At 40.8% G+C, this 12,495-nt stretch overlaps 1 protein-coding gene across 1 annotated transcript in view; it reads right to left on the reverse strand.

Moving 5' to 3' along the window:
• The window catches only part of LOC139454132 (piezo-type mechanosensitive ion channel component 2-like), a 118,937-nt gene that overhangs the window by 82,263 nt on the left and 24,179 nt on the right, over positions 1–12,495 (reverse strand). Inside the window, exon 5 of the mRNA XM_071235656.1 lies at positions 11,121–11,561. Within this exon, the coding sequence (XP_071091757.1) occupies positions 11,121–11,561 (441 nt within the window). The remainder of the gene's footprint in view (positions 1–11,120; positions 11,562–12,495) is intronic.

Here is a 12,495-nt window from a genome sequence, read left to right on the forward strand (position 1 = left end):
TTGTTAAAAATAATGAAGAAAGAATAGGCATTTAAACAGCTACTTTTTGTGTTCATTATACACTGAAAAAGAAACTACATTGTATTTAAACCCAGTTATTTTAAGCAAACATTTTCTTGAAGCTGGAATGTGTCTATTTTAAATGTCTAATTTCATGCCTGAGCCATTCATTCTCTGTTCGAAAAAAACCTGCATATAATGTTTGCCAACTTGAGACAACACAGAATCTCAACACCTCAAAATGTTTATTTGTGTTGCCAGGCAACACTTTCTGAGTGCACTGACACCATAAATCCTCCCAGAAATACCATCGTGTAATCAAGATACGCCTGACACATCAAAGATATACAAATACATAAAAATATTTCCATTGATCATGGAAGGAAATTACTTTCTCTTGTAGCATTTTGTTTAAAGCAAAACTGTCCTGTATTTCTAGTTATCTTGCTACTTTATAGAGAGGAATGTCCGATGTAGAGGGAGGGACTATTTGGCTGAGCAAAGCTTCATTGCTGGTGTGTTTTTCAACCGGCAGCATTGGCTGATTCAGCATATGTGATGGGTGCTTTGGTGGGAAGGAGCAATATACCTTAGTTAACCCTTCCTGTCTTGAATGTATGCTGTAAACTGTGTAGTGTGAAGGATTTCTGATGTCATGCCAGAGTGTAGTGTAGTGTAGTGTAGTGTAGTGTAGTGTAGTGTAGTGTAGTGTAGTGTAGTGTAGTGTAGTGTAGTGTAGTGTAGTGTAGTGTAGTGTAGTGTAGTGTAGTGTAGTGTAGTGTAGTGGAGTGGAGTGGAGTGGAGTGGAGTGGAGTGGAGTGAGTGTGGGCATTACTGGGCAATGGATCAGTGAAGGTGGGCGAGTGAGTCAAGGATGGTGGGTAGGGCATGAGTGAGTGAGTGAGTGAGGGTTGGCGAGTAAGTTAAGATGAGTGAGCGAAGGTGGGGCAAGTGTGTGAGTGAGTGAGGGAAGGTTGGTGGAGGAGTGAGTGGACATATTTTGGAAAATTGTCAGTCAGGAAAACAAGCTAACACTTCAACCACTAGGCTACCATGGACCTTTATACAAACTTTGTAACAACAGCTGTGATGATTCAGAGCTATTTGATACACACAACACCAGATAAAGGAAGTGGGAAAATTAACATGAAACCAAAACTAGTAATGCTCAAAGGACAAAGTTTTTTCATCAATGTTTTTTCTTAATCTTTAATGAACACATGGGAAATGAACATTTTCAAAAAAAAAAAACAATATCTGTTAGCCTCCAGGAGAAGTAATCTATTTTTAACTGAATGAAGAGACTATGATGATGTTTGATGCTAAAGGAAGTAGGTACTTGTGTTCATGAATACATCTACAGCTATTGATATGTGACATTACACAGGCCCCTTTATACCAAAACATAAGAATGTGTAATTCTTTGAAGGGGTAACTCGTTTCAATGAGGAGAGACATTTCCTCATGGCAATTTTAATTACCGGCATACGCCCACTTGGCCAAACTATGCAGCTGTTAGCAGAAAGCCACAAAAAAACCTTTGAAGAAATGATGCTATCAATATAATTGACTTCACGATGTTAGATATTTTAAATTTTTCCCCGTATGTTTTCAAGAATGTTACAGAGCTAATGATATGTCCTTATAAGCTGTGACCCGTGAAGATCCGGGGTAGAATAGGTCTTCAGCAACCCATGCTTTCTGTAAAAGCCGACTCTGCTTGTTGAAAGAGGCGACTAAAGAGAACGGTTGGTCAGGCTCACTGACTTGGTTGATGCATGTCATCGTATTCCAATTGCGTGGATCGATGCTCGATACAGACAGCCGTCATATGGCTGGAATATTGCTGAGTGCTGCGTTAAACAACAAACAAACAAATCCTTATAAGCTGTGCTAAAAAAAAGATAAACAAAATTTGAAGTGAGTGAGTGAGTAAGATGTGTTTAAATATGCACAGAAGAGTATTACAGTTATATAAAAGCTTATCAGATGCATGTTTTAGGAGACCTCATGGTGAAGTAGGTTGTAGGTCCCTACGAGGTAGGGTACGGTGCTGATAGACCAAGGAGCATAACTGCGGCCAATCCGTACTTCAAACCCACCATTAGTGGATCCTGACTCAGATAGGGGACACAACTGCACACTGCAAATTGTGTCACCCTAGACAAATGAGCTCCAAAATAGGAAATTTTCTGAGATATAACTAAATATCTGAGTTAAGCATTGTTGAGAATACAGGATTCTACCATTCCTTTTCCATTGTAGCTTAACATATTATATTGTATGAGTGAGTAAGTGAGTGAGTGAGCGAGTGAGTGAGTGAGTGGTTTTATATCACAGCATGTCAGCTTGGTGTAGGAGGAAAGCCGGAAATGATGAAGGTCTTAGACATTTACATCTTTAACATATAATAAATTAGCTAAAATACTAAATATTTTATCTTCATGTGCTTGACTAAGTCAATACTTCTTTATGTCAATTCAGCAAATCTGCAAGTTCATGACAATAATAGTGCCAGTCTGACTGTAGATGTCATGTTTACAATAAATACATATACTGCTGTACAATGCAATGTATTTGTGACAAAATAGTGAATCATAACATGTTCTTTCTGCTAAATTGTATAGTAATATATTTTAATATCTAATAAGTGAAATATGATACATATTTTTCATGAAAAAACATTGCATAAGCTATAAGTCTGTGTGTAATTTCCTGTACGGTGATGTATTGATATTAGAGATGGTGTATAACTGAGTGATCTGCAATGCTGATTGTACTGTGCCAGCTGCTGTACAAGTGTCTCAGACCCAGCTGTTTCCCAGACAAGTGTTTCAACACGGGGAGTTTCACTGTAGTCAGCAATATGTCACCTGTCATGCAGCAGCCTATATGTGTTTGAGCCTGGAGCAGACAGACCGGTGGTCGACAGCATGAGCATGAATCCATGCCATGGCGTACAATGATACACATTCAGCCAGGTCATGGCTGGCAGCGGCTCTTCAGGAGTCATCACCAGCACAATACTATTCCTATCGGCAGCCATATACATCTGTAGGACTCTCATACAGGGCAGATTCTCTGTTAAGTGACACCATGTTTGCAATGATGTGTTATCCGTGAAGGACAATCAGTTCAATTGTTATATGACGTCATGCTTGAGATGATGTCATGACTCCTTGCCTGTGATGTCATGAAAGTTAATGTCTACTACTGATAGACACGGCGATCAGTCTAATAAGATGCAGCCAGACACCATACAAATGAAGGTTTTCTTATTGTGTATTAATGCCATCAGAGGAAGAAACCAGTATCTAAGGCCCTAATGCCAAATCATTTTGGAATGATATCCCCCAAATCCAAGTAATTCTCACATAAAGGCTCTGAATCCAAAGTAGGGGAGTGTGAAAATACTCAGGATCTTGTCAACTCCGGCAAATTAGAGGATGGTGCGGGAGGTGTTTGAATATTATTTCTACGATGAAACTTCGGGGAACGTTTTAAAAAACGTACCAATATGCAATACCTGGACCAACAATGCTGTTCTAAAACCAATAAAAATAATCATGAGAAATTGCAACATTGATCATCGAAATTGAGACGCTATATATACTATGTTTGACGCTAAAAACAATTATTAGTATTATATGACAATCAATATCTGTCCCATATGTGTAATCTGACATAGAACTGAGTATCCACCACCATCTGTCCTATTTGAGAAATCTGACATAGAACTGAAAATCCGCCACATATCAGGGTCCCTACCATGGATCTGAGTCCTACACATCCATAAAACTATTTCCTTTGTTCAGACCGGCAGCCATTGTGGTACTAAATTTTCAATGCGACATCTCCCACTGGGGACTGGTTTCCAACTGGACTCCAAACAAAACTGGATCCAAAGTAACAGAATTATAGCACTTGGATGTGTTCGTGAACTTAACATAATAATTTATTCATTAAAGTTTGATGTCTTCATGTTCTTCTAACTTGCCAATCAAAGACTTAATAGTCTAAAACTCTATGAAGTACACTGATGATGTGATACAAGAAATGTAAAAGTTTCCAAATAACGACCTGTCCAACTCAATGGCATACCTTTCCATCATCCCCATCTGTTTAGTGTCTAATCAAATGTAATGCAGACACACATACCCCACTAATCAAAAAACATGTTTTGAATTAATCAGATATGGTTTCTCTAGGATTTGCTGCAGCAGATCCCCGAGCATACAGGAAGGCACCATGTCGAGGCCATCACGTAACACACTTGGATGATAGGCTCCCTGCTGTGATGTGGATACAACAAGTTTCCCTGGCTACAGACATAGCTTCCATATGAAAGGGTGTACTTTGTACTGGCTTGCAAAAAATGCTGCATTGCAGGTTTGGTGGAATGTGGGATGTGAAGGTTACCTAACTGCAAGCTTGGTTCAATGTCTCTCCAATGATTACAGAGACTACAAATACAACCTTTGCCGGGTTTATTGGTCCCCCTCTTGGCATTAGTATTCACTCTTCATCATAGTTCTCACACATCGTCTAAATGCCACTTGGGGGCAGGGGTAGGGAGATGAGACAGGAGCTAGAGTCTCAGACAAGTCATGTAGGCTCTGCTGGTGAAAGATTTGCAGATAACCTTCATTTAGTGAATGTTGTCTTATGCCACAGTATTATTTAAATAATTGATTCTAGGCCAGGCTGATGGCAAGAGCGATGATCAAGCCATCGGGGCAGGATGACACGGAGTCATCCAGGTCATTGTAACTATATCAGCCTCAACAGCAAGCATGGGACACTGGGTACCAAGGCCACCCCAGAATCACCAAGCAGGACACTGGGAAACTAGGCCACCTCAGAATCACCAAGTGGGGCACCAAGCACCAAAGCCACTTCAGAATCACCAAGTGGGACCCTTAGCACCAAGGCCACTTCAGAATCACCAAGTGGGGCACCAAGGCCACTTCAGAATCACCAAGTGGGACCCTAAACACCAAGGCCACTTCAGATTCACTAAGTGGGACACCAACCACCAAGGCCACTTCAGAATCACCAAGTGGGACCCTAAGCACCAAGGCCACTTCAGAATCACCAAGTGGGACACCAAGCACCAAGGCCACTTCAGAATCACCAAGTGGGGCACCAAGGCCACTTCAGAATCACCAAGTGGGACCCTAAGCACCAAGGTCACCTCAGAATCACCAAGTGGGGCACCAAGCACCAAGGCCACTTCAGAATCACCAAGTGGGGCACCAAGCACCAAGGCCACTTCAGAATCACCAAGTGGGGCACCAAGGCCACTTCAGAATCACCAAGTGGGACACCAAGGCCACTTCAGATTCACTAAGTGGGACACCAACCACCAAGGCCACTGCAGAATCACCAAGTGGGATCCTAAGCACCAAGGCCACTTCAGAATCACCAAGTGGGGCACCAAGCACCAAGGCCACTTCAGAATCACCAAGTGGGACACCAAGCACCAAGGCCACTTCAGAATCACCAAGTGGGACACCAAGGCCACTTCAGAATCACCAAGTGGGGCACCAAGGCCACTTCAGATTCACTAAGTGGGACACCAACCACCAAGGCCACTACAGAATCACCAAGTGGGGCACCAAGCACCAAGGTCACCTCAGAGTCACCAAGTGGGACAGTGCTAATATAAGATCACAAAACATTTTGTCCTTTTCTCATTTGAAAGTATATAAAAGAAAACACTAGGAATTTGCAGCTGAATTATCGAAAGCATCTATTCAAAAGTAAAAAAAAACAAAACAGCAGCCCAAGTTGTTATGTTTAGACACACAATTCTAATTTTGTTGATTTATCAAAAGCTTACAAAAAATTCTAATTTTGGGTCCCAATGCAGCCAATGAAATATGAAAATCAAAGTACTGTATTTGAAGTAATAAGCATCCAGGGCACTCTCAAAATAAGAAATAGAGTCGAAAGAATGATTTCGTGGTTTATGCTGACAGCCTGAAATGTTTATATACGACAGATATATTTTCCCAGAATTCAATTGCCCATAATTAAGGGTGCATATAACACACGAGTGCATATTATACGCACATAAATAAGTCTTTTACACATTGATCAATTGGAAGGGGTGTTAAGTGGGATTGTTCACTAGCAAATATATTAGCAAATATCGCTGTGGACGCTTATTATCTCGAATACGGTATTCCCTTCTTCAATAAAACAGTACACCATGTAGTGCATCAGAGCTGTCATGACAGTTCACATACAAACAGTGGCTCAGATAATAAAGTCATAGTGAGACAATGTGAGACAGCAGGAAGCTAAGTCATCTAAATGGTAAGCCACCATAGAGGTCCTGGCTTCAAGGATGGCTGTTTGATGGCTACATTGTGAGTCAGGCTCCCTGCCACAGCTGGTGGCTGCATCCATCTTGAGGACTGCCGTAACCCCCAACCTGTGACAGAACCACTGCTGTAGGAGACTTCAAAACACCCATAAACATTCATAAAGATCAGCCATGGACGTCACTTTAGGCCTTGAACCTTCAAAACATAATCTGGCAAAACCCAGGCACAAAGAGTGAACTCTTCAAAGACTTTTAAATGCCCTTATGGCACCTAGTTCTTGCCTGTTCTTCATCAAAGGAAAGTTAAGTCACATTCCTGCTGGGCCAGCCAGGTCTTGCTTGCTATGCAAATTTACATAGTTTTTCTGGTACAACCAAAGTCACGCCATCATCTGCCGCCTTGCTTACACACAATATGAAAATCTATGGCACAGTTAAAGTATTATTAACTCCTCCGTTTCAATCAAGCACAGACCGACACAGTCATCAGCGGCTCATCAGTCTGTACCAACATGAGCATCATTACCCGCAAATGTTTGCAACTGAAGCAGAAAATGAAATCTCAGCATTATTACCTACCTAGGGAGAGATTAGTCGAAAACGCTTACATCAGGGAAACTACCTCGTTTACACATTAACCTAACTTTAGTTGATAAAGATGGCAGGTGTATGAAACTACCCTACTGTGCAATATTCACAACCAGTGCATCCCTGCATTCTTCCTAGATTGCGATGACCCACTTTTCATTATGAACCAACCAACAAAAGAAACGCGAATACGATACATAGTGGTTAATATATGAAGAATAACTCATATACAGGTGATTGGTTTGATGCACAAAGGAACATACTGGTATGCTGTGTGAATCAACGCTCATGAACAGATCATATGTGATGTCATAGACCCACCACTCTAGATACCCAATTTTAACTCGTGCAGGATTCGTGTGTCAAGTTTGGAAATCACGTGCAGCATATCGTCATTAGAATAAAGTTTGTTTGTTTTATGTTTAACGCAGCACTCAGCAATATTCCAGCTATATGACGGTGGTCTGTAAATAATCGAGTCTGGACCAGACAATCCAGTGATTAATATCATGAGCATCGATCCACGCAGTTGGGATACAATGACATGCATCAGCCAAGTCAGCGAGTCTGACCACCCGATCCCCTTAGTCACAGCTTACAACAAGCGTAGTCGCCTTTTACGGCAAGGATGGGTTGCTGAAGACCTATTCTAACCCAGATCTTCACGGGTCGATAAGAATAAAAACTCAGTGGTAAGACTTGTTAGTTTTGCCATTCAGTGGTACACATTGGAAACATCTCTTCTTAACGTACATACTTCTCTGTATGTTTCTACGGTTTGTGTTCATTTTGAAAGCATACTTTTCATTCAACTGACTGTCAATCAGTTTGTTGGAATCAACAATATGTGATGCTTTCATTTAGTGAATGAATTTCATGACATTACAAGATTTACCTCCTCTAGGTGACATCTAAACCGAGGGTAGGTGTGATGTTTGCAAGATATGCTGGAAATGTTCAGTGAAGATCTGGTTCTAAACAATTTTCAATTCCGCATTTCCAAATAACTGTACATACTAGTAAACCTACCAGTAGTTATTAAAGAACACTTAATCATGTCAGAACTATCAGAATAAATATCACATATTTCCAGAAATCTGCAGATCTTCGGCAGATGAAGCTAACAATTTTCATGTGGTCTAAAAATCTCATTGTCCTATTTCCAACTGGATGTCTCATTATTCTAGACAAATGACCAAAAGATGTTTATGATCACAACACCAACTAATGCTTAGTCAACATTCACTTGCGATCAGAGGGGAGCTGCATTCTCTTCTGCCACCATAATGATGCATTTCAGCATCAGAGGAACAGTCAGTGAAACACTGTGAATACCGCCTTCATCTCAATGATTAAAGAGTCCACGACTCCAGAAGTTGACTTTGTTGTGAAATGTTCCAAATGATTGTGTATGGTAGACAGTGATTGCTTGCTAGTCTCTTCTGAGCTGACAGATAGCCTGTTGCTGTAGCAGAATAATATTGTGCAAATACAAGTTGCTTGTGTATAAATAATATTTATGCATGGCAGTAAATAGTGGATTGGAGACACCATCATATAATTCAGCCACAGACCCTAGGCATTATCAACCACGTTAACCCTCGAGAAGGTAAATAACATGTACAACTGTTTGTTTGTTTGTTGTTTTAATACCACAATCAGCATTATTATAGCTATTGGCCGGCAGTCTGTAAATAATTGAGCCTGGGCCAGACAATCCAGTGATTGACATAATGAGCCTTGATCCACGTAATTGGGATACGAGTAAGTGAGTGAGTATGGTTTTAGGCCGCTTTTAGCAATATTCCAGCAATATCACGGCGGAATTGGGATACGATGACATGCATCAACCAAGTCGCGGAGCCAGACAACCCAATCCCATCAGTCGCATCTTACGACAAGCATGGGTTGCTGAAGACCAATTCTAACCCTGATTTTTACATGGCTTTACAACTGTTATTTTATGCAGTATTTAATGTACACACTGTATTGCTGAAGAAATAATACCTAAACATTATATGTTATTTAGGTATACACAATTAAAGCACTTCGGTGTCAGGAACCCAATACTACCTGGGTCCAATGTCAGATACCTATACTGATATAGGGACATATTGCTTAGAAATAATGTGTGTTTTATGGATCATGTAAATAAAGCAATAAAACCCTTCCCATATCCGATAGAAATATCTGCATAAAGCAGAGTCGATTGTTTGTTCCGACTATATCATGAGCATGTGTTTATGAATCACTATCAAACAGTAATGATACCTGGTGTTCGCGAAACCAAAGCTCAGGCAACCTGCAATACTCGACAAATGAAGTATTCATCCAATAGATCCTATCACCTTAAAATGCCAGATCGCTGTTTCAAGTTATGATTAGGACATGTAAAAAGAACAGATGATTCATTGGCTTACTAAACACTAACTGTTTGACACTAGTTAGTTGGGTTTTACACTTTTAACAACATCCCAGCAACATCATGATGGAGACACCACAAATGGACTCCATACAATGTACCCATGTGGGGAACTCAGACCTTCGATTGATGATCGAACACTTTAACCACAAGGCCACCCCACACCCTGTTTGACACTGAGTGGACCGATTCCAACTTAAATTTATTGATAATTTTCTTTAATGAATGAAAATATCAGACATCCCTGAATGGAATACAAAATATCCATACCACAAAAAAGGTTATCAAGGTGTGCTCAGACAAACATGTAATAATATTTAAGACATAAGTGATCATATCTGCACTCCAACGTACTCTGATAGCTAATCAGGTTATATGCTGCTATCTCAGTTACAACCCTAAGACCATCCCGCTATTCTTCATGTACATATTTCATTAGTGTGTTATCATATTTATACCCCATGTGATTATTCATTATATCACATGAGTATGAATGACTCCTACCTTGACCTTGGCGTTACTCAGTGTAAGCAAACATATCACTGTAGAGTAGTACATGACTCAACATATGATAAAGACTCCCACCCACTACCTGTCTGAATCAATATAACACAACGTATTACAATTATGATCATAATTGTTACTGAGTTCACAATCAACACTGTTCAATGTCACAACTAATAACCCTTTTGAAGATTTTTCATCATGATATGCTATTAAAAAACATTACTTTAATTCACATTATAATATTACCCATTATTTCACTTAATTATTTCAGAACATTGACAATGATCGCCAGTTCACAATAAAACAACCAATCATGACAAAGTGTTTCCATATATTTTCTTAAAATAGAAGTTCTTAAGGTCAATTGGTATTTATATCTGTCTTGGCATTTCAGAAGAAGCAAGAAAATACCTGGAAGTGAGTTAACCGACAAGCAGTCTATGGCTCCAGTCCATTACCAGATCTGAGCTCAAGACTATGTGATGTCTTTGCTTGAGAATGGCAGTTATGAGATTCGTAGCACAAAGATTTCTTTGTGGAACATGCCCCTGCTTTTCTGTACAGTATTCAGTCTATTCCTGAATGGACAAACTTGGGCTGATTTATATTTACAAAGTTAACACATGAGTGAGTGAGTGAGTGAGTGAGTGAGTGAGTGAGTGAGTGAGTGAGTGAGTGAGTGAGTGAGTGAAATGGGTTTCACCCATGCACCCATGTCGGGAATTGAACCCGGGTCTTCCGCGTTTGACAAGCAAAAGCCTTAACCACAAAGTACTACCTGATCAAATTCAGTCACCTCATGCAACAAGCAATAGAGTGCTTGGGTATATTTCTAATCCAGACATCTATGGAAGCACTTCACAACCAGCATGGCTTTTGTTTAGTTTTGTTTGTTTGTTGATTAACGCCGTGCTCAGCAATATTCCAGCTTTATGATGGCGGTCTGTAAATATTCGAGTCTGGACCAGACAATCTAGTGATTGATAACATGAGCATTGATCCACGCAATTGAGATACAATGACATGCATAAACCAAGTCAGCAAACCTGATCACCCGATCCCGTCAGTCGCCTTTTATGACAAGCATAGTCACCGTTTACAGCAAGAATGGGTTGCTGAAGACCTATTCTACCCCCGATCTTCACGGGTCATCAGCATGGCAGTAGGGAAGGTTATGATACTCTTCCCTCGTGCAAACTTGACAATGGTGACCCTTCAAAGAAAAAACATGAGTCAGCAAGTACAGAAATGACACTGTTCTCTGGTACATACCTGGCAATGAGGTCATCGGGGGGTAAAAAGTCCTGAAAGAACTCGAACTGGTAGAGATGAAGGAGAAGGATGTGGAGTCCAGTGTACACGAGGAGGAAGACGCGGAATCCCGCAAACTTGCGTCCCAGCTTGCGGTAACACGCCCACACCGTGCCCACAACCAGGAAGGTCAAGAAGTAGACTGCATTCAACACAGACGGCAGGATAATCCCGCTAGCACCGATTAACAAACTTAGCAAGAACTCTCCGAAGAAGGTGATGACAAAGTTCACTCTGGGCCTGCGAGTCCGAATCACTTGAGTTGTGGGAAGGTCCTGTTGCTGTGCTGCCTCTTTCTTGAGAACAACATGGCAGATGATGAAGACTAGGAGTGCTACGATGAACACAGCAACGTCTGGTACCACCAGCCGAACAACATCAACAACAGGCGTGTTATCCAATCTGGAAAACCATGAAAACATAGCTTTTCAAAAAGTAGTCACATAGGTATAGCAGGGGTCAGATTAAAAAAGAATTCATAAAGGGAATTCATCCTACGTCCTTCCCTCCCTTCTACATGATAGTCACACAACACCATCAGCTCAAGTTCCCACCCAAAGGAGGATATTGCACAAGGTTCATCCTTTCCCTAGTGACACTTCTTGGATTTTATAAAACAGAAAATTTGGGTGAGATAACTTTGAATTTGACAGTAAATTTGAATAATGAAATTTTTATTGTCTATGTTGTCAATATCACACCACTACTGCCAGCCAGCAAGACTGAACCAGGAAATATATGTGCAGTCTTGTCCACTAATTGTAAGTATAATTCCCCCACTGTAGTCCTACAGTAGCTGCTGTATCCTACCAATGCAAACTTAACTGGATATTGTACATCATGCTGACAAACACATTCCTATCAAAGAGCTTCAAGGACACAATCATGACCATCTTTGAAGTTCCTACTCATGGAATACCGAGTCCCAAGTTGGTTTGGTTGGTTTGTTGTTTAACGCCGCAATCAGCAATATTCCAGCTACATGATGGCGGTCTGTAAATAATCGAGTCTGGACCAGACAATCCAGTGATGAATATCATGATCATCGATCCACGCAATTGGGTTGATGACATGAATCATCCAAGTCAGCAAGCCTGACCACCCGATCCCGTTAGTCGCCTTTTACGACAAGCATAGTCACCTTTTACAGCAAGCATGGGTTGCTGAAGACCTATTCTATCCCGAAATCTTCGCGGGTCCCAAGTCCCAAGCAGTAACTGCACGAGGTGTTACAGGACATCATCAGTAGAGTGTTACTTACTACTGCTAGAAATGTCATAGCATTGACGAACCTTAAAAGCTGTGATGCTCTTTGCATGCGTAGTGTCTATTGATT

This window comes from Haliotis cracherodii, unplaced genomic scaffold, assembly GCF_022045235.1.
Source record: "Haliotis cracherodii isolate W230 unplaced genomic scaffold, xgHalCrac1.p SCAF_10, whole genome shotgun sequence".
Classification (NCBI taxonomy): Eukaryota; Metazoa; Mollusca; class Gastropoda; order Lepetellida; family Haliotidae; genus Haliotis; species Haliotis cracherodii.